Here is a 24,006-nt window from a genome sequence, read left to right on the forward strand (position 1 = left end):
TGTCTCTTCTGTTTTCTAGCTGAAAAAAGGACACATTTTTATAGCTTAATATTAAGTGTATCTATCCATCTATCCATCTATCTATCATTTGTCAGATGCTAACTAAACAGTTGAGCCTGATCAGTGCTCAGATTGGTGAAGAAAAATAATGTACTGCAGACTCCAAGGAATTCTATTTCAATAAATATGTGGTAGTACAGTACAGATGCAGTATAATGGGTTGGTGTCTTAAAATCCCTCCCCTTTAGTTAGCTGCCGTTTTACTAAATTTCTATAGTTTTGCCTTTCTGTACATTCACCAAATGTACTGTAGTCAAACTGCAGTGTTTTAATAGTAGAAGGTTGTAAATAACAAATGCCTTGCTCATTTTTATTTCAATTACCACTATATTAGTGTTATCTTTCAATAGTAACAACCTTAGTAAATGCGTTTTGTTATAAAGAAAAAAAAAAAAAAATAGTACTTATTTTAACACATGGTGGTGGAACAGAAAGGGATACAGTAATAATGCTCTGGTATCTTTTGAATTAACTCCTACCTTCTCCCTTGAAATCAAAAGCTTTATGATTTCCGTGTGGTTGTTCCTGTAGCAAGTCGGCTACAGCAAAAAAAACAAAAAAAAAAAAGTAATTTCCTTTGGCACTTTCCATTAGTCTCCTAAAAGCTGTGGTCTAAATAACAAGCTTTACAGGAAGAGAGTTTCCCAGATTGTGTTGTGGTCTCTCTCGGGTGGCGTGTTTAAAACAAAAGACTTGGTGGTTTTCCTTCAGGTTTGAGTGTAGGTTCTTGTGTTGAGTAAATCCATAAACAGTGCTTAAGAAGATAAAGCAATGTTTATTTTGCCAAAGGCTTTGAAAGTTTGATGTGTTTACGTGGAAGTTTCACTACCTGTTTTTACTCATTGCGCAACAGATAAGCTCATGGTCGGCGTGTCCATTCCAGTAAATGGAAGTGGGTGTGCGTGGTGGGAGACCATCTAGTGGAAACAACAACGTACTATTGTACATAAAATCCTCCTGCTTCAGTTTTAGATTTTTCACAGTTTAAGTAAGTTAAATGTTTTAAAGTCTTATAAACTTTCAAACATCTCGAAGGTACAACTAGAGTGTATACAGATGACAAGTGGTTCTGTAACACTTCAATTGTGTGTGTGTGTGTGTGTGTGTGTGTGTGTGTGTGTGTGTGTTTTTATCAGCAGGCTTCATAGGCACTGTTAGGCTATTTAGCAAGTTGTAGGTTTTTTTTTGCCCATAACACTCAGCAAGACAACTACCTTCCTTTCGTTACCAATTTCGTTAGCTTTACAATATTGTTCCAGCCTTTCCAAATATGAAGCTCAATCTTCAATGCTCCTACCAAAAACGTCAATGTTTCCCACACAGGTAGATATAATTACTTTTGTTTACTGACATGCAGTCTTTTCGTTGTTTGTGTGGCACGTTGCTGCTCTCCGGTCCGTCCGTTTTTATATACTTTTTTTTTTTTGTCAGATTTCACGGCAGGATATCCAACTCGTCGCCAATTTATTGTGTATTTAACTTGTCTTGCACAACTATAACCTAAGAATGACACATAGACACCAGTAACTGTAACTATAGTCTTTATGCATAACTGCGTAGTTAACATTAACAAGGCATAATATAGTATCAATGCGCCACCAACTACATGTGAACTTGGGAGCCTTACACCTGAAAGTAGTGCCTAGAACTAATGGCATAGGATACATACAGTGCCTATAGAAAGTCTACACCCCCTTTCAAAATGTTCACCTTTTGTTGCCTTATAGCCTGGAATTAAAATGCATTCAAATAGTTTATTTTTTCATGTATCTACACATCCTACCCCACAACTTCCAAGTGAAAAAAATATTCTAGAAATTTTGTAGAAAATTAATAAAAAATAAAAACTGAAATAGCTTGGTTGGATAAGTGTCCACCCCCCTTTACAATCCTATATTAGCTCAGGTGTAACCAATCTCCTTCAAAATCACACACCAAGTTAAGTGGCCTCCACCTGTGTTAAATTGTAGTGATTCACATGATTTCAGGATACATTTAGCAGTTTCTACAGGTTCCCTCTGCTGGGTAGTGCATTTCAAAGCAAAGACTCAACCATGAGCACCAAGGCGCTTTCAAAAGAACTCTGAGACAAAGTTGTTGAAAGGCACAGATCAGGGGATGGGTATAAAAAAATATCAAAGGCCTTGAATATCCCTTGGAGCACGGTCAAGACGATTATTAAGAAGTGGAAGGTGTATGGTACCACCAAGACCCTGCCTAGATCAAACCGTCCTTCCAAACTGGATGACCGAGCAAGGAGGAGACTGATCAGAGAGGCTACCAAGAGGCCAATGGCAACTTTGCAAGAGCTACAGGCTTTTATGTTCAAGACTGGTCAAAGTGTGCATGTGAACAATATCCCAAGCACTCTACAAATCTGGCCTGTATGGTAGGGTGGCAAGAAGGAAGCCATTACTCAAGAAAGCCCACCTCGAATCCCGTTTTGAAGTATGCAAAAAATCACTCGGGAGATACTGTAGCCATATGGCAAAGTTGTGGTCTGACAAAACTAAAATGGAACTTTCTGGCCTAAATGCAAAGCGTTTTGTTTGGTGCAAACCCAACACAGCCCATCACCCAAAGAACACCATCCCTACTGTGAAGCATTGTGGTGGCAGCATCATGTTATGGGGATGTTTCTCATCGGCAGGGACTGGGGCACTTGTCAGGATAGAAGGGAAAATGAATGGAGCAAAGTACAGAGAAGTCCTTGAGGAAAACCTGCTGCTCTCTGCAAGAAAGTTGAAACTGGGACGGAAGTTCACCTTTCAGCATGACAACGACCCAAAGCACATAGCCAAAGCTACACTGTAGTGGCTAAGGAACAAAAAGGTAAATGTCCTTGAGTGGCCCAGTCAAAACCCTGACCTAAATCCAATCGAAAATTTGTGGCATGACTTGAAGATTGCTGTCCATCAATGTTCCCCAAGGAACTTGACAGAGCTTGAACAGTTTTGTAAAGAAGAATGGTCAAATATTGCCAAATCTAGGTGTGCAAAGTTGGTAGAGACCTATCTCAACAGACTTAAAGCTGTAATTGCTGCCAAAGGTGCTTCCACCAAGTATTAACTTGGGGGTGGAGACTTATCCAATTATGATCTTTCAGTTTTGTATTTTTAGTATTTTTTTTTCTCAATAAAAAAACTTTTTTCCCCTTAACAGTGTGGAGTATGGTGTGTAGATAAGTGGGGGAAGAAATCCTCATTTAAATGCATGAAACGGAGGCACTGACACAACAAAATGTGAAAAAAGTTCAAGGGGGTGTAGACTTTCTATACGCACTGTACATTACATGGTTAGTAATTAAGGGTTAGAAGGCAATTACAGGGCTGTTTGCAACCATTCAGCTGTCTATTTTGTGTTCCATCAGATCTAAACAACAAGCTTACCTTGACGCGCCTCAAATATCTAATGTAGAGACAGAATTAACTGAGTGTTTTTAGGGTTAAGAACGTTTGTGTCTAATTATGGGTCTGCACTGTTAACCTTGTGACATCTTATCTGTGGTAAAAAGGAGAATATAAACTTCCGTAAGTCTTTACTTCACATAACTGCAAGTAAAATAAATAAATAAAATATGTATTTAGTAAAGATAATATTAACATGCTCTGTTTGTTCCGCTTCTGATTTTAGGGTGACGTAATACAAACTGAAGTAGTCCATGTGTGACTGTAAATGGTTCAGCTTCCTTTTAAGTTTGGTTTCTTTTCACTCATTTTGATGACACACAGCGGAATGCAAGGGTGGTTAAGCCACTGAGGCGTAATGGGAACTTTTTTTTTTTTTTTTTTTTTAGGCTTAGGTTGCACAGTTGTATATGTTGAACAGTTATATATGTTTGTTTAATTAGATAATGCAAAGCATTTTGTTGGTTAAAAGCTGGCCAGCATGGCAATAGCATGGCTCATCACCTGATCACTACCCTCAAAACCCACACAATCGCGTGAGACTTCGTGACACAGGTAGGCTAAGCATGCCCTGTGGTTAACTGATTGTGACAGGAATATTTGTTTGATCGTTTTGTTTTTTTTTTTCTAGTGAAGAGTTTGTTGGTTCAGGCTATTATCAGATGGGCTATTATTTCCTACTTGTTTTGGAGGATTACTGAGTTAGAGCCCATGCAGGAGGTTTTGTAATGGGCAGAGCCTCTGGCACTTGTTGCGAGGGGAAGCAGGTGGCATGAGCCTCCATGGAGTCACGACAAAACACTCAGTTAATTCTGTCTCTACATTAGATATTTGAGGCGCGTCAAGGTAAGCTTGTTGTTTAGATCTGATGGAACACAAAATGAATGAATGGTTGCAAACAGCCCTGTAATTGCCTTCTATTGACTTCAGATTAGTAGGGAATGTGTGACAGCCACACAATATGCGCTGATTCATTATCTCCCTCTTATTCTAAGCGTCGGGCAGATTTTTGTGGCTTCCCATTTGGGGCTTTGTACAGAAAGCAGAATCAATTGTGCAGTAGGTGGACCTCCTTAGGACAGATGGGTGTAGTTAGCAAAATAGTTTGCTGAAGGACATACTGGATTAATGTGTAGCCCTAACCTGGGGTAATATTGATGGATATAAGATGAGGTCTACACACACGCTTGTTTTAAATGGGTCTTTTTTGTATTCATATCTTAACACTAAACAAAAAAAGCTTAAACAACCTGGTTATATGAGTTATGACACATTTTAATAGGAATTTAATTCCTTTTCTTAACTGTATTCCACAGCTTCTCTTGCTGGCAAGAGATAGGACTGCATCTTCAGGCTATTGTCAGACTACACATGGTACTCTGTACAAATAATACAATATATACCGTATTATCAAAAGTATTATTAAAGATAACCATGCAGCCAATAGGTCAATAGTGGAATTTGAAGTTTTCATTTTAAAAGCTTCATTTTTAATGACAGTTTCCTGGTAGGGTGAAAAGTGCATTTATTTTATTTCTATACAACAAAGTGACTAAACATGAAAAAACATACCTGTATGACAGTAGCAACACTTTCACAGTGATTTAAATTTAAAATGTCCTGACAATATGACTGACAATGGTCTGCACATTTATAATATCATTATGCGGTATATTATTGCACAGTAGTACATAATATACATTATTATGCAGGAAACATTAGACCACTATTGAAAAATCTGATTAATGAAAACCATAAAAATGCATTTCTTTTTACAAACTCTTATCCTCCTGCCATGCATCAGCAGCCCAGGCAGGACAGATGATCCGAAACCCTGGCTCTAATCTGGCCTTAACAGCTTGTGCCAACACTACTGCTACTGCTGGCAGGATAGTGTGGGCAGGGTCAAGGTGACATGCCTAATGGACTTATTTATTTATTTTTTTTACTGTCCAGAACTTGATTCTTGCCTAGAAAACCTGGATAACAATTTTGACCTTTTTTTCAACCGTTGCGGCTTCCAGTCGGGTATAGCACTAACTCAGACTAGGGATGTAACAGTTATGATTTTCCCAAACCAAAACTAACCGAATTGTAGAATCAAAAAAGTCGTCAGTTTCGGCACTAAGCAGATGGCATTTTCGGGAGCTAATTGCACACTTTGCTGCATGTACAGTTCATATTAACATCCCTTAATACTTTTACTAAGGTAGCATAATCAAGAGTTATGACAAGACTTACCTGATTGCCATACTTAGTCTGGGTGTTCAGGTTTGTTTGATTAAGTTAATACATAATAGTGCCAAGCTGACTAAAACAGACAAATACAGAAGTATTAAATGAAAATAACATTTTAGTTGAGGTCCCAAACCATTGTGTAACTAGAATAAGCAGTAAATGGGTGCAGCTGGAGAACAAGCGAAAGGGATACTGCAGACAAGTACATGGAAGCTGCTTGAAATGATATGCTTCTGTGAGCTGGTTGGTTTATTAAGGTAGCATAATTTCCTGTGCATGTATTGAAACTAGTTTAATTTGTCTGATTTTACTTTGTTGCGCTTCTGTCAGCATAGTGATTGAATTAAAGTGCAAAGACCTTATCCACAGAGTCATATGTAGTAGTGGTCCATATTAAACCAGCATACTAAACAAGAACTTTGTGTGTTTTTATGGGGTGTGGCAGCAGGCTTGAGTTCTAACTTTTCTTTGTTTTTTGCTGACATGAATTTTAAATTTTGAAGTGTTTCCTCATCAAACTATTTTAAAATGCTGCCAAATATCTCAATCACTTTGAAGCCAAAGTTGATTTCAGTAATTCAAAAACCAGAAGCTGCACTTCTACTCAGAAATATTTACACATGACTTGCCACTTGCAACCAGCCGCGGTGACAATGAGGGTACCAGAAAAATAATAAAGTTTCACTTATCTTAATACATTGTTATTCTTTCTACATTGTCAAATTGTGTAATACATTGGTATGACTGATGCAATAATGCTGAATTGAAGAGACGTGTGTAATAATGCAATGTCCCATTCCCTTGCCTGCACAAACAGTTAGTTTTACCAAAAACCGATTTGGATGTCAAAAACCACTGAAAGAGTAAAAAAAAAAAATACGATCATAACCGACTTGCATCCCTAACTCAGACACAGTCTTTGAATCTTATAACAGTACAATCACATTGACCCATTAAGGGTTAATGACTAGTATACAGTAGTATATGTTGTACTGCATGTGTACTTTTGCCACCTTGTATTAAATGTGCCTGGAGGTCTTTTTTTTTTTTCTTCTTGTTCACACTAACATACCATAATAGCTCTACAGTACTTTTTTTAAATTTTTTATTATAAATATCTACAAACCACATTCAGATTGACCTGCACTTCCAGCCTAAAGCTATTGAGTGCTTCTGCAGAAAATGTAAATGCAAAGTTAAAACAGATTATTTTTTTTATTTTTTTTTATGGCAGGGCACAGTAATGATGTATTTAGAAAAGATAGATAGAAGTATAGTTGGGTACATCCGGATCTGATGGTATTTTTACACCTGTAAGCCTGACCTCGACCACTGAAATGGTCTACTGCTTGTTCCTGTTTTAGGATTTATCTTTACAAATTTGCAGACTGTTCCCTTATAAAACCACTGTAACTAATGCATGCTAGCCTTAAGCTGGACAAAATGCAGTGTGGTGTAGGAAGCTTTGCAGATTTATTGCTTGTCAAAATGATTGGAGGATAATGGATTAAAGGCGTGCTTATACAGTATTGGTGTTTTACTCAGTACTACTGTATGTTGCTGCACACCAGCGGTTGCTATGTGTTAAATGAAACAGACTTTAAGGTTAAACGCTTCCAAGAATAAAATAAAAACATTTCCTCTGTTGGTTGGTTGATCTTTTAAATTAGTGCTGGGACAAATATGGTATTTTCAACATTCGTTCATTTGAAAATGTTATCAAAGCTGTTTTAGGTCTTACTTTATCCTCGTGAACTAACTCCAAAACAAAGGATGCCATACTGTAGTAAAAATAAATAAATAACCTTTCTGTGTATTTCAGGTAGTAGACAATGTTTTTTTTTATATATGTAATCCCTGTCAGTCATGTGTTCGCCATAAATAGTGTCCATAGACACATTTTTATAAAGTGATAACTTTTTTAAACTTAAATAAATAAATGTGAAAGGGGGATTGTACAATGGAAAAAAAAAAAAAAACATGTACTCATTGTTTATTTTATTACATTCCGCATAAGAAATAGGATTGTATAATGAAGGGGGAGTGCCAAGACCTGACTGGAAAATACATTCAGACTTTCTGGAGATTTTGTTAAAGCTCCATGGTAAATGGCAGACTCAGTGGGCCTCCAGGATGATTTGAGTCAATCAACTACCCAGGGAGCACAACAAAAAAATCTCTGAAGTGGGGTGCGGCAAAAAAGTCTGGGAACCCCTGTTTTATTGTTTTTTTGGGATCCAGGGGCCAGGTTTGTTCTAGCCGAAGGTTAGTTATTAGGAAGGGCGTTGTAGTGAGGGTGTACTGTATTAGCTTTGACTGCTCTGCCTTGTGAGGAGATTAGGAAAGATAAGGCTCAATGGTTCAGTATATAGAGGTAACTATATGTAGCTACATGCAAATTATGGAATTGAGATAGATGAGGCTGAAACAATGGACAGACCAACCTTGCACTTCCGTGACAACAGGTGTCCAACAAAAGCAGTGCCTTACACTATTCTGTAGAGTAAAACAGTTTTGAGAATTAGTTTGTTCTACTGTGCTTCTAATGTGACCTCTGCATGCCTGGTTCAACAGTAGGGTTTTTCAGCCTGTGTTCAACATCGGGTGCTTATTGACCAGTATCTCTTCACTGCAGTTTTTGTAGGACCTTTTTGATGGAGGGAAATCCCCGTCTACGTTAAAGGTCTATCTGGCAGCCATTTCAGCTTGCCATGTCAAAATTGACTCTGTCTCCCCAGGAGCTTACTTCTGGTGGGGCAATTTTTGAAAGGGGCTCACTGGCTTCGGCTGCCTATGAAGGACCTTGTTCCTCGCTGAAGGTTAAACATGGTGCTTAATAAACTCATGAAGCCTCCATTTGAGCCCCTGCATTCAACTGAGCTGAAATATTTATCACTCAAAGCGGCTTTCTTGCTTGCTATCACCTCCGCAAAGCATTAAAAAAGCCGCCTTAATTTTTATAGCAGCCAGGACAAAGGTTACGCTCCGTACCAATCCTGCCTTTTTGCCGAAGACGATCTTGGCATTCCATGTCAATCCGTGTGTGGAATTGGAGGCTTTCCATCCACCTCCTTTCCAGTATGATAGAGAGCGACATCTCCATACGCTCTGCCCGGTGCGGGCCCTGGCTTACTAAGTTGACAGGACGAAAAGTTGGAGGCCGTCCGTCTGTTATGGGGCTAAATCCCATGGTCAAGCCCTGTCTAAACACAGGCTGTCCAAATGGATAGCAGACAGTCAGGACTACCCATGAGCAAGCCAACTTGCCCCCTCCAGAGAAGCTTGCTGCTCATTCCACCAGGGGCATGGCAACTTCGTGGGGTTTATTCCAGGGTGCATCTTTCAAGGACATTTCCAATGCAGCGGTGTGGGCTACTCCCCATACCTTTACTAGGTTCTATAGACTCAATGTTTTGATCCTCAAAACCCTGGGTGGCTTCTCAGTCGACCCTTACAACACAGGCATGGAGAAGTTTTTTCCCCTCAATTTTTTAGCCCTAGCTACTTGTTACTGGGGTTCCGCATGGTAAAGCACAAGGCCGCCTCCCGGCTTAGCCTTGTAGCATTTCAGTCATTCTGCAACATTTTTGGTACACTCACCCATGCGTTAATGGTTACATTTCGTAATTTGAAAAGGAATGTTAGGTTATTATCATAACTCTGGTTCCCTGAAATAGAAATGTAACCATTAACCTTCAAGGTCACTGCGTCCATTATTGCAGCAGGCTTGAAGGTAAAATGATGGTCTGTGAGTGCAGTGTTTTTATGCCCTCATAGCTGGGCCATGACTGCGTCACAGGCTCGTCGAGCAGCTTTTGATATATCTTCAGGTTGAGTTAAAACTGATCTTTGCATCCATCTCCAAATAAACTTTACAGGCAGCACTTGCTTTCCGCAGAACATAATGCAGTGTAGCGTCAGGCTTGTTACTGTCGAGATAAGCTTTTTGTTGTCGGGATTTGTTGCAGCTGGAAATGTTTAGCTTGGAAGTCGTCCGATGATAATGAGATTGCAACCACTCCCTAACCTGCTCCGTTACCCCTTGCACTCTTCATTGTGGAGCTCCACAACGTTGTAGGGATAGTAAGAAACACGAGTTTGCCATTTGCATTTATTTATCTATTTAACTAGCAATACATTGAAGTTGCTAGCAAACTATTCCGAATGCCTTGCATAACTAAACAGCAACTAGAGGTGCAGAAATTAAGTAGTTGCATACAGTACATCTCTGCTCTATTCCATTGTTTTAAGTCAAGACTCAGCCTGGAAAGATCTGAAGTGTTATACTTTTGTCTTTTTCATCTTCGTTCCGGTTTATGACTTTTAAACACCTGAGTAGTGGTGTGCTGTATTTCAATAACATGTACTGTCTTGTAAAAAAAGTAAGGTGCAGTGTTCTGTTGATCATAATTACTATGTGTGGTTTCATTAACCCCTGAAGCAATAAACATATTGGTAACATAAAATCCTACATTTGTCCTGATGTCTGCTATAATACCATGTCTTCCTCCAAGTAGTACATTTTATATTTCTCTAAATCAGTTGTTATATTTAGGAGAACTCATTTTATTTACCCCTACAAGAAACAATTTCGAAACTTTGCTCTGATGTTAATTATCCTGCCAGAATGCTTCAGTAGTAGTTATCTACTGCTACAGCAAGAATTACAGCTTAATTTGGCCTTACAACTAAAATATTTCTGGAATCTTTCTAGGATATGCTTTTAGATTTAAAAAAAAAAAAAAAAGAAAAAAGAAAAAAAAAAACGTTCCACATTTTTAGTAACTATAGTTAAACCATGAATGCACGAAGGAAGAAGATAAGACTCTACCACTTTTGAATTGCAGTATGCCAAGGTAGGTTTCTGCTTACTCTTTGAGAAGTACGTTTTTAACACCATGGGCTGTGATTGAAATGTATTCCATGAAGGCCTCATTCAACTCCAGACATTGGGCTTCATCAGAGTTGGAACTGCCCTGTGGCTCTTTTACCCCTTGGCCTCTTCACTTCCTGTTTAGCAGCCTTGGTAAAATTACCCAAACAGGCTTGGACATTAGTGAGAACTTCAGTCAACCAGGAATTTCTTTGATGCAGTAGAAAGCTGACATCAATCTGTGTTTACTGCTCCTTCCAATTAAGCTCCTGATTTGTTTGTGTAAGCCATGCCGCATCAGAGTTCTGTTTTGCTCTGTGCTGAGAGGGCAAGCCTGAGAGAAACACAGTGACATACGGCTTTGTAGCAAATTGTTTGAGTGGGCGCTCCAGACAGGGATTTTAAAATAATAATAATTAAGAGGATGGCGTAACCCAAGTACAGTATGTAGGCCACTCATCTACAAATTAATTTTAAACTGGTGTAAAATGCAGTTCTTCGAATGACACACTATAAACCAAGGTGTTATGACTAAATCCCAAATACAGATCAATACAACTAAAACTTAATAGTTGTCTTATAAAAATGTTTTGTACAAATGAGTGTCTTTAGTTAGTATTATACGGTACCTTTCTTTCTGCTGAAATAATGACCCCCCCCCCCCCCCCTCTTTTCTGTTCATTGTTTGCAGTAAGATTGGTTCAGCTGGGTGGGCTACTTGTTTGCTACATGGTTATACTTGATATCCATCCAAATCGCATCAACTGGCCGAGCGCCGCCCGGGGGGGAGGGAGGGTTAGGTCGGCCAGGGTGTCCTCGGCTCACCGCGCACCAGCGACCCCTGTAGTCTGGCTGGGCGCCTGCAGGCTTGCCTGTAAGCTGCCCAAGAGCTGCATTGTCCTCTGGCGCTGTAGCTCTTGGGTGACTGCATGGTGAGTCTGCAGAGTGAAAAAAAGCGGTCGACTGACGGCACACGCTTCGGAGGACAGTGTGTGTTCGTCTTCGCCCTCCCGAGTCAGCGCAGGGGTGGTAGCGGTGAGCTGAGCATAATAAAATAATTGGTGATTCCAAATTGGGAGAAAATTATAAAAATAATTGGCAACGACTAAATTGATTTAAAAAAAAAAAAAAAAAAGACAAACCGCCAAAGACAATATTTACCTGCTAGATGCTTTCAAAACAAGCCAAATTTGAAACTGTTGTCTGTAAAAGTAAGCATTTCTACGATTAAATTATTTATCTTCAATTTCAGACGTGTTTTGTATATTTGCTTCAGAGACAGTAAGATATTAAAGTTTTGAATAAAGCAGTTGATATTTTTCGAGGCTACTTGTAGAGTACAGTCACGCTGGATGAGTAGACAATTACTTTGAATAATCCTGTAAATGGCTTTGGATAAGGCGTCAGCTGAATGAATTAAAAATAATAATAGTCATCATCATAAGTTCAATCAGGGTGGCTATTACCAGACTTGACTGTTGTGACTTGAGATTTGACAAAAATGACTTGGTTACGACTCTGGTAGGCACTGTTGAAAAAAGATGGCTTTTCACAATATTCTGGGTTTAAATGTCATCATTAACTAAGCTTCAGAAGTTTTGACATTCCTTTTTTCAGTTTTTCACTCAGGAAGGAAGCAGGCTTCTATGAGGGCTGGAAGGTTGTTCCATTCATGTCCGCTTGATCGTGACACAGCAAGGCCTCTGTGCACTCTAGTAGGCTGTACAAGAGTACTCATCCACTGGATTGTTGTGTTCTCAGCAAGGGCAGCACACACAAGTGCACATACAACGAAGCGCACGATCTTCACAGGAAGTACAGATGCCGAAATGAAGGTTGTCCTCAAAATAAATTGAATACCTATCAACCTTTTGATCTTTTTTTTTGGAAATAGATCTGGTTTTAATGATGATTTGTTGCAGGCTGTTTTAGCTACAGTAGTGTATAGTTCTAATGTTTCTTTCGCTGCCACACTTAAACTGTACTTTGGGCTCCAGCAGGAACACATTTGTATGCAAAATATGTGTGTTCTGTTTTTTTATGAAGTTTTCATTGCACTGGGCCCCTGTTCAAGCAATACATGACACGTCTCTTGAGTGTGCTAAATAAATCCCAAGGGTCTTGTTAAAACTCTTACAATGGTATTAGAGGAGGTGCTGTACTTGTTGCTTGCCTCACAATAAAACTGATATTTCGGTACCCGTTTTGTGGTATTTGAAAAAACATAGTCTGCACTTGAAAAATACTAGTTTGTTGCTATTGTTCCCAGTTTTTTCTTGAGCATTTGCTTTCATTGAAATGTCTTTTGAGCTTGAAAGAGACAACCGTATTTGTAATACTAACATGCAGCATGATAAAAGTGATTTGTTGCTTGAAATAGATCTTTTGACATTTTGAAAGGTTTATTCAAGCAAAGTCTTTCATTTTGTTCACCTTAAACCCATCTTATGATTGCCACTAAAAGTCTTCCGATTGAAATGAAGGACTAGTGTGGGAACAGAAAACCAGTAGAGATGAACTGGATGCATTTTAACATTCATAAGAAAAATCCTCTCTGCAGAATGCTCAGGAGAAAACAGAGACCTGTTTTTTGTTTCACTCCTTGGCTGATTTTAGTAATAAAGATAATGGGGACAGGCCACGTCCTGGAAGGCAGAGGGTCACCACACCGGCCCAGGACTATTATGCTGACCTGTTGCATTGTTCAAGCCAATCGGTTGCGCAGTGGAAGTGTGGTGAGGAATCTCCTTTAACACAAGAACGCCTTTGGTGCAGATCGAGGGCAACCTTGAGGCAACAGTTTTTCCATTCCTGCAAGCCAATCCGGAAGTGTCAATTTTCCAGTAGGACCACACAGTGCTAGGTTATAATTGCATGACTGCAAGAAAACAATATTCAAGGTCTTGCCGCGGCGAGCTTTATGTCCTGACCTGAGTCTAGTAGAACATCTGTGGGACCAAATCGCCAGTGCCATCCACAGGAGACAACTGCGACCACCCAACCTTCGCCAGCTGGCTGCAGCTGCACAGGAAGAGTGGCGGAACATCCCACAGCAGTCTATCCAGAGGCTGATCAGGTCTATGCGTCAACGCTGCCAGGATTGTGTTAATGCTCAGGGAGGTCATACCCGATACTAACTTTATAATGTGTTCATTTTGACAGTGTAACTTTCTGTGAATTAACCATGCATAAAGCAACATGTAATCAACGCTGTTTTTTTTATAAAAAATAAAAAAGCTAACATTCCTACTCATATATCATTTTAATTAGCGGTTTTTAAACTGTAAATAGCCTGGCTAAACAGCGGTCGGGAGTTAAGTTCGAAGCAACAGACAAGCAAACCAATTGCGAGAAGGAGAGCAGGTCGGGAGAGGGGATGAGGGAATGGGCTCGCCCCAGGTTCGGCTGCCGGAGAGGGGCTGAAGCATCTCGTCTCCCGCAACAAAAAAGTAAGTTAATTGGGAAAGAACCACGTAATAGGCCTAATACTTACTTATTTAGTTATAAAACAAATGCTGAATAAGACGTCTGTGTTATAAAGTGCCAGCGCAGCTTTTCTTCAGTTCTGATACTGTATCAAAAGGGAGAGACAGTAACAGAAGTTAAACTGAAGTTTTATACAGTTTGAACACCGGTACTGTATTTACTGTAGAAATATTGCATGAGTCACTAGTATAGGGAAGTTGGACATGCTGTAGGAGCGTTATAACCAAGAGCCTTATAGTGAGGGAGCTGCGTGTGTGTGTCTCATATATATATATATATATATATATATATATATATATATATATATATATATATATATATATATATATATATATATATATATATATATATGGAATGTAATATATATTGGACACAATTGGAAGCTTTAGGGTACAGTTAAAAATGTTGGTTTCAGTGTAGATTTAGTTTTTGTAATTCAGAGTTTTTATGGGACTTTTTACAACTCCTCCTCTGTAGCAGATGGTAATGTGGCATCATTCTTCCAGTGTGTCTTCCCCCATAGCCAGAAATCACTTTATTACTTGTGGGTTTTAAAAAGGGATGTTATTAATAATGAATACAGTACCATCCTTAACTGGTACAACATGTAGTGTGGTGGGACAAACCTTACAGTATCTTTATTTTGACTTGGCAGATCCAGCCTTATGGGAATAGTTGAATAATATTGAATTGTTATTCTGTTTTGGATTTGGGAAAACTAAATATGTGTATGATTTGTATCGCATTGAATCGATCTCTACGGAGCCCTGGTACTCAATAGGAATCTTGTACTGTTAGGCCGTTCTGCCAGCTTTTGACTTTGGGGTCTTGCCGAGGACATTTGAGGACTTACCATATGATTGGATAAGGGAGGCCTGAGTCCAGGGTAATTTTATTATTTTCTTTTTGCACCAAACAATTCTGATTTGAACAGAAATACAACGCAAATCCAGGTAATTTTCTCCAAGTGTTGTGTCATTTCATCCAAGCTTGACAGTTGCTAAGGACCAAGCCACAGGAATAAATATCTGTGCAAATGGATTGCTTTACGTGTGTAGTTCTCGGTTTTAAACTTAATGAGATACTGTAATAGGCAACTGTAGGTCTTCGGTAGATGCATATGTATTTACTAGATACAGTATTTTTTACTGTGTACATATCAAACAAGTCAAGTTGTCATAACAAATGCTACAAATTGTACAGCAACGCTTAAAGCTACAGTGTCCCACAAATACATTCAGTTGTACACTAAAAAATAATTCATTGGTGTCTGTTTACTCCGGAGTTTGTCTTCTGGGCATTTCATTAACTGACAGTGATTTTAGCTGTGAACACAAATTCCCTGCAACTTTGCTTGAAACCAGTTTGGCAAATTACTTGAGGCAAATGTCATGCCCTTCTACTGTACTGCTTACAGAAGTGGGAGGTTCTACGCTTAAATTGTAACCGCTTAAGCAGTACAGACTGATTACCTTATTTAACAGGAACATGAATAACAGTGATATATTTAGTCTTGAACTGTAGGGCATTTACACCTTTTACACTCGTTTGTCATGTATATTGTTGTATAAGCCAATTGGTTCAGCATGTTGTATTTCCTTCAAAAATGGAGCTAGAGAACACTGAAGTACGATGGCTTGCTGCTGGTTGTAAGACTATGGCTTTTCAACAGCTTGCTGAGGTCCTCTGCTGCAAATGTACTGTAGCATCAGACTGGCTGCGAACACGTAGTTCAGACCCATTGATAGCTTTCTTGGAACACGAGATTAGTAGCTGAGCAGGAATGTAGCCAGCGAATGAACAGACCAGACACAGGTCAGATGTATGTTTTACAGAAGACCAGTTCATGTTTTTAGTGTGTCTGTCTATTGCTGTGTAGTGGATAAGCTTGTGTGTGTCTATACAGTAATGCAAAATATTTTGCCTGTGTTTTGAAAGTAGGGCAGACATGTATATGATGTAATGGAGAAGACAGGCAGTGGATATGGCATACACACATTTAAAATTGATTGTCACACCACTCTGTTTTGTTTTTTTTTTTTTTTTTTTTTTCCCCTGGCTTAAGAATAACTTCAAGAATAACTGTGGCCAAAAGCGGGGGTCAAAAGAGATACAGTACTGAGAGACGTTGCATGTTGAGTTACTGGCAAATGAGGTGCTGTTGTGGGGGAAGTGCCACAAAGAAGTGAACCTTGACAGCTAGAGTCAATATACTATACAATATGATGGGCAACAACATTCTAAGGCTACCACCACAAGTCAGAGGTTTCTGTCAACATGTAATTTATTATTGGCACCATTCTACTCCAGGGTTTCTATTGTCTTGCTGTACATATTTAAAAATGTGTTTCTCCATTTTAGAAGTGTACACGGCTTTCATTATGACAATCGCAGGAAATGGAACATATACATTGTTACTGGGATTCTCGTGTCGAATTGCTGAGGTTTTTTAGACTTCACAGCGCAGTATGAATAGTAACTTAAACATGATAACATTTGCAAATAACACATTTTACTTGACTTGTCGAAATGGAACAGGTATTCTTCTGATGCTTCCAACACACTACCTGAAGACACTAACTGTTTTTGAGAGTGAAAACATTGAAGTCCTTTTCAGGACGTTTTATGGAAGAGAGGAAGCAGTTTCTTTTCATTTGTTTAAACAAGAGTAGACTGTACAGTAGCTCTGTGAACTCGGTCTACGCTGTATTCCTCAAGCTAAACTATTTGTTTTCTTTTTTCTCGCTGTAGGCCAAGACTACAAGCACAAAGGAAATTCGCTCAGTCACAGCCCAACTCCCCCAGCACAACCCCCATAAAGGTGGTGGAGCCAGCTTTACCAACACCAGTGTCTCAGATCACAGACCTCTCCAAACGGAAGCCCAAAACAGAGGATTTCCTGACCTTCCTCTGCCTCCGAGGTACAGTAAGATTTATTCTGATGCTTGTTGTCCGTGCACCAATAGGCTGTTCTTTATTATAAAATGTGTACTGTACTGTGTCACAGCAGCCGACCAAAAGTGAGGGCATCAATGTGTTTCGCAGAAGTAGGCACTATTGAAAATGCTCCTGCAGATGGTATGGGTCATTCCATGTCAAATATTATTTTGAAGTGTTACTGTAAATGTTAAAAAGCTCTTTCTGGGACATTACTGGAAAAAAGGATTCGTCTCAAAGTACAGTATAATATGCACAGCCTGCAGGTGCCCCTGTACTGTATTTACAACACTAAGTAGCAAAAAGATAAACCAGCTACAGGTATACAGCAGTTTCACATCTGTTTCATAGAGCCCGCTTAGTTTAGTTAACATTAGGTGGTGCTAATATTTGTTCTCATCAGTGTCTGCCAAACCTGCCCTCACTGAAAAGAAGTCATACAAAATGACACCACCCAAGAATGTGACCGCTTAACTAGTCTAGTCTGTTTGTATTCTGTTTGTATGGCTTCAGGGGGGCCACAGCACACACACAAATATTCTCTCAAATAACCCTTGAAAAAGTAGACTGAAGGATCAATTTATATACATTTATAAAGCTGCTGTTGGATTTTAAATCTTCATTTCCACAAGGGGATATTCTTAAGGAGCAACATTTCACTTTTCTATGGATTGATTAGGTGCTGAGGGAGAGTGGTCAGTCCTAGGCAAGGATGTCTAATGCCACTAAAGTTTTGGAACCCCTGTGTTCAGGAAATTATTGGTCAGTTCTTACTGTACAGTAGCTGAATGTGCTCAGCCCTTCTGGGACACTGATCAGCTGCTATTCCTCAAGGAGAGCAAGGCAGAGCCCGTCCTTTCCCAGTCCTTCTTTCTAGCCAAGTCCGTATTCCAGAGCTGCCCCAACATCCCGAGATCTGGGAGGCACAGTCACTTAGAAGTGCATTTCAATTCCTATACTCCCAAACCAGACAAACCTACATGATGAGTGCCAGCTGAACAGTTTCCACCTGATTAGCTGGAAACAAAATATACTGTGAAGTAGTTTGCAAACAAACCAGTTCTTCCTATGTTTTCACTGTGGTTTGCTAAAGTAAAACCCAGAAATGACACCATATACAAAAACAAAAAAAGTTTAGATTTAACTGAACATTTCATGGTCCCTTAACTAAGATTGACCTTTTTATAGCCTTTATTGGCAGCTTGGTTCATGTGAAGTCTAATTTACATTTCACTCCTCCTCCTCTTCAGAATCCCGGCTGCAACAGTGTTCAAGGCCAGGCATCCAGAGAGATTTGATAGTATTGAAAAAGAATACCAGCTAGAAAATCTATTAAATAGCCATTTTAGGGAGTCCCTGAATGGCTTCCCTTGTAAACGCACTGCCGCGCGGCATGCAGGGTGAGTCATACAACCAGAGATCTCAAGTTCGAATCCTGGTTGTGCGAGGCAGCTGGTCTTCGCTGGGGATTCCGTGGGGGCGCAGTATTGGCTTTGGCTCTCCCGGGGTTGTGGAGGTGGGATCTGGCTTAGACTGTTTCTCATCACCGCTCTGCGGTGACCCCTACAGGCCAGGCGCCGAGCGAGCTTGGGGGCGAGGATTTTCTGGACTGGTCTTTGTCCTCCAGAGCCCTGCAGCCTGCAGACATCCACTCTCGAGTTCCTCGGTGTAAAAAGACGCCGATTTGGTTTAAAGGGAGCATCTGCAAATTATATTAAGATGATGATGATGATGATGCTGGCGTATTAACGATTAGACATAATTAGGTAGAGAAGGTCAAAGAGAAAGATGGGGAATAAGGAGAAGGATCTTGAATTACCATACCTCATTGGGTTGTAATTCAAAATCACTATTTAATCGTCAGTACAAATCTAAATTTTCTTTCCAATTTTGTAAAGATAATTGCATCTCTTTTTTGGTTGTGGGAATAAAATGATTTTTGAAACATTTTGTGCCTCGGTCAAAGACTGGATAATATTTACATATTTACAGCTAGAAGTCCAACTGGAACCATCATCAGAGGCAACCGCTTAAAAGAAAAAGTAGTTTTACAGTAGTTCAAAGTAACATTGCAGTTAAAATGAAAGGCTCTTTTTTAATGCCTACCCCATTACCATTAAAGATTGGACAGTATTTGTCAAGATTACTCACGACTTCAAGGTAATGTTGCATTTTACCCCCTGAATCCATTTTACTCTGTTTTAAAATAAGAGGGTAAGTTACTTCCAGACCCACAACCTTATCTTGAGCGCTGTGTGCACTCCAGGATTTTAAATCTTCATTTCCACAAGGATTTTCATAAGATAATCATACAGTGGCCTCAAACTGGCTTTTAGATACATTCAGTATAGCTGTGGAATGCTGTGAACTTCACTGTCTATGATTTCCTCATTTCAAAATGCCATAAGCGTGACACTTCAATTGTGTTGGCTCCCCCTGCTGTATAGTATAGGACAGTGTATCGTATTTTAAGTGTAATCTCGGGTAATTCCCTCTGTGTAAATTACTTAAAGTATGTGGGTAGCATACTTTAGGGGTAGCAGTGTGGAGTAGTGGTTAGGGCTCTGGACTCTTGACCGGAGGGTTGTGGGTTCAATCCCAGGTGGGGGGACACTGCTGTTGTACCCTTGAGCAAGGTACTTTACCTAGATTGCTCCAGTTAAAACCCAACTGTATAAATGGGTAATTGTATGTAAAAAAATAATGTGATATCTTGTAACAATTGTAAGTCGCCCTGGATAAGGGCGTCTGCTAAGAAATATAATAATAATGTGTATAGCAGGTGTATCTAACAATTGAAAGGTCACATCCTTAAATGACAGACAGTGGTCAGGCAGTTGTATTTGTATTAGTAATAATAATAATTCATAGACGTGATTACAGTCTAGATATTCATAGCTAGCAAGTTGAACCACTTGAACAGATTTGTATGTACCCAGTACAGTATATGCAGGGTTAGAAACTCACGCTCGCCTGAGGCGAATTAATTCTGATGAGGACAAGTTGATGTCTGTGTCTCCGAGTACTTAAAACACATATTCTCACACGTTTTGACTTGCATTAAAAAAATGCAGGGAAGTCGATTTTCTAACAGGGTGTGGCAATGGTGAATAAGCATTCACAAATAATGAAAACAGTAACTCGGGACTGAAACCTCCCTTCATCTCCCCTGCAATGCCAGCCCCACTTAATGGCGTTTTACCTTTGTGTTCTCCTTCTGCGCGGGATGCGAAATTTATCGTTTGAATTTACTGAAACACGTTGCATCTTTTGAAGTAAGTGTAAAGTCATTTTACAAAAATGTGGAGATTTATACCGGGTTACGAACCTGACTGAAGATGTCATTAGAAAAGGGGACTCGCCAGAATGGGAAACACCAAATTGCTGTGTGACTTGTGTTTGATTTCAGGTTTTTTTCAAGAGCTGGAACAATTCCCAACTTAGTGTAGCAAGAGAAACAGCAGCACATTTTGCTTTTTGTTTACATGCTATTTTGTAGCGATGAGGTGCACTCGTGGAAATCAGAATACAAAATAATTCAGTGATATGACCGCAGTTCGGGAAAGATTTAATAAACCAATCAGTGTCCCTCAAGACACTCTCGCGATGACAAGTCACTTTTTTACAAAACAGTACTGTATCAATTGTGAACGAATCACTATCGGTGCCAAGAAGGTGTTCTTTTAAGTGAAGTTCCTGTACCTTTAGCCGGAGCATTTACAATTTGAAAAATCTGTCCCCTTAGGCGAAGTGTTCTCTTAGGAGGCGCTCCTATAAAAAGAGACTACTGTATTTAGTGTTTAGCATTCAGTGGTAGAGTTAAAAAAAAAAAAAAAAAAAAAAAAAAAAAAAGAATAACTAGAATAAAACAGAAAAAAATATACAAAATATTATCCTTACATTTATAATAATTAATTAATTAAAAATTAATTTTCCACGAGTCATTAAACGTTTGAGACAGACGCATCGGCATAGTTATAAACCTTTCAAAGTAAGTTTGATTTTGGCTTCTGTTTCATTCATTAATGCGAAGGGGGTGGAGCGGGCATCAGACTGACTTCTGTTGTTTACAAACTGAACGCAGGCATCACACACTGCAAGCGATTTTCTTATGCATCTTTTAAGGGAGAGGGAGTGTGGGGTAGAAAAAAATAACCCGATGCAGGAGGAAGAGATTTTGATCCTAGTGTAAATAGGAGAAAGAGTGGGCACATGAAATGAAACATAAAAAGAAAGACTTGGGGGGTCAATCTCGTTGATAGTCTGTATATGTGTTTATACTGTAATTTATAGGAAACATTTGCCTTAAATAAATAAACAAATACTAATCTTACTGTCTCTGCGGTCACTGTCTTTTTTTAAATATTTTTTCTTTTTCTGGATCTTTTAGCTCTGGGAATATCTAGACACTTCTGTAATCCGCTTCGCCACATTTTACTCTTGCTTAAAAACTGTGTTTCGGGGGGGGGGGGCTCACAACACTGCTTACTTGTGCATGCTCACTGTTTGTTAAAAAATCATCTCTACCGTGGCTGTGTGAACAAAGCTAAAGCAGACTATCTGCGACATGGAACGGGGAAGTGGGGCAATGAATCGATGATAAAAACATAAATCGATGGGGGCAAAATTCGTGATTTAATAGATGAATTTGAATAATCGGCGCGGCACTGCTAGGTAATCACTTTTTCTACCAACATGAAAAATCCATGTTCATCCCAGCAATGACAAATATACAGCTGTTCATACACAGTACGTAATTTATATTATCCCCATCATCCCCTCATTTATTCTGGTTATGCGCGTTTAAGAATGTTGACCTTGCATCCTGGTCTATGCTCTCTTCTACTCTCAAAACCAGCGTCATTTATAGATAATGTTCCCCAAAGGAGTACAGATGCATTTTCTGCTGACCTCATTTTGCCTTAATGGAATTTTCATACGTGGGTTTTGGTCAGGGTTTTTTGTATCATTTGGAAAGGTTTCATGTGAATGTGTACTGTCTTCTGGAAGTATTTTGTCCATAGCTGGGTGGTGAAAGTCACTGAGCCAACACTGGCTCAGTTGTAGGGAGACTGACTGTCCCAGGCAGTCGGAGATGGAGGTCAGTGTTATTTATAGCTCTTTTCATGTTTCAAAGGGGCCACTTTCTTTTATTTCTCAAATAATTTTTTGTTAGATGGTTATAGAAAAAAAAAAATCAATTGAGAGTGCTACAGTTTTTCTGTGTGGGTGTCAGTTTACTGTCATGTGGCCTATTTTTAAAGAATGTTAGGGCTTTTATCTTCTCAGAATAGAAACCCTTAGTATTATTCCAGCTTTGACACCAAGATGTATTGAGTAAAAGCTAGTAATGAGAATCTAGCCTATCCTATTGCGGTTTAGTTTGATGCATTTGCCTCATGATGTACTTAGTTTAAAATTAAGAAAAATAGAAATGTGGGGCAGCAATCTTACTTGCTGTACTCCTACACTATCTTGAATGAAGTGCTCTTCACTGTGCTTTTTCAGGCGATTTTGGTTATAAAATCACAACACTTCTATTGGTTCCATGATAGCTCTAATTTTCCTGGTTGCTTGGAGTCATGGGATTTGGAAAATAAAATTTACTGGCATATATATCTCATACAATTCCTCCTCCTCTGCGAGTGTTCCCCAGTTTAAACAGCCAGTCTCCCTATAACAGTAGATGGTTCTTGACTTTCACCACCCAGCTACAACGGTATGTTATGTATATTCACATGAAGCCTTTCCAAATGATAAAAAAGTAAGAACTAACCCAAACACATATTGCCTTCCCACGTGTTTTGTTTTGATGTCATTGAAAGGCATCTTCCATAGATTTCTATGGAGATCAGAGGAAGGTGTTTATTAGCTGTCCTTTCAATGACATCAGTTCAGTACTATTGATACAGAGTTCTAAAAATGTATCTTTGCAGTAACTGCGTTTTAATTCTTTAACGAATAGGATAAAGCAAAGGCAGAATACTGCATACATGAGACGAACGGGTACATGTAATTCTACTTTTATTCACAATCTCATCTCATTAACTTACTCCAACAGTTTATCAATCATTTTGGTTGTTCTTTCACTATAACAACCCCCTCGATATAACGAACAAAGGGCTTGGCCCCCAACAGGTTTGCTATAGCGAGGGTGTACTGTGTGTGTATGTATGCATGTATGTATATTCAATGGCAAAAACTTTGTTAAAGTAACGTTAAGGTTTGTTTGCAAATGTCCAAAAGGTTAGGAAATTGCAAGTTAAGGTAGCCACGCAACCTTAACTCTGCACCCTTATGTGTATGTTTCCTGTCACACTTGACTTGGCAGTACTTTTTGAGATACAGGTGTATATAAAAGTGTCTTAATTTATTATATTTAAAAAAAAAAAAAAAAAAAAAAAAAAAAAAAAAAAAAAAAAAAAAAAAAAAAAGCTGTTTTTATCGCCACTCTGTATCTCAAAGTATTTCACCAAATGCTACCCCGTTCACAGGGTTTGTTGATCCTGTCAATCCGACCACACACACCAATTTTCATGCATATCGATGGGGATTTACCCCCCTTTTGAGCTGGTTGTAAAATCGACTTTAAACAGAACCTTTGTTCAAACCTTAACTATGTCTGCGTGTGGCCTGGCCCAGTTATAATAATAATAATAATAATAATAATAATAATAATAATAATAATGCTGTGGGTCTTGACACTTCATTGACACTTTTAAACCTTGCAGCAGCAAAGAGAGCCGCCTTCAGAGAAAATAACAGCCATTATCTTGGATTTATTATTTCAATAGTAGGGAGAACTGTTTCTTGTTCATTTCACTTATCTAAAAAAAAAAAAACCCAAAAAACTGTGATGATTCCATCATTCTGAAGTGTTAACCTTTTGCCTTTTCTCCTTCAGAAACAAAAAGGGCCGTACATTACATAACAAACAGGGTACACACACACACACACACACAAAGCCGTAGCATTGTCAGCTGGGTGTTGGGCCACCACGGGCAG

The 24,006-nt window shown here is 39.1% G+C and overlaps 1 protein-coding gene across 4 annotated transcripts in view; it reads left to right on the plus strand.

Moving 5' to 3' along the window:
• The window catches only part of LOC117394466 (protein Jumonji-like), a 144,854-nt gene that overhangs the window by 79,587 nt on the left and 41,261 nt on the right, over positions 1–24,006 (plus strand). For all 4 annotated transcript variants that reach the window (XM_059012758.1, XM_033992797.3, XM_059012756.1 and 1 more), the window contains one exon: positions 16,816–16,985. In XM_059012758.1, coding sequence (XP_058868741.1) covers positions 16,816–16,985 — 170 coding nt within the window. The remainder of the gene's footprint in view (positions 1–16,815; positions 16,986–24,006) is intronic.

Source organism: Acipenser ruthenus, chromosome 3, assembly GCF_902713425.1.
Source record: "Acipenser ruthenus chromosome 3, fAciRut3.2 maternal haplotype, whole genome shotgun sequence".
NCBI classification, from domain to species: Eukaryota; Metazoa; Chordata; class Actinopteri; order Acipenseriformes; family Acipenseridae; genus Acipenser; species Acipenser ruthenus.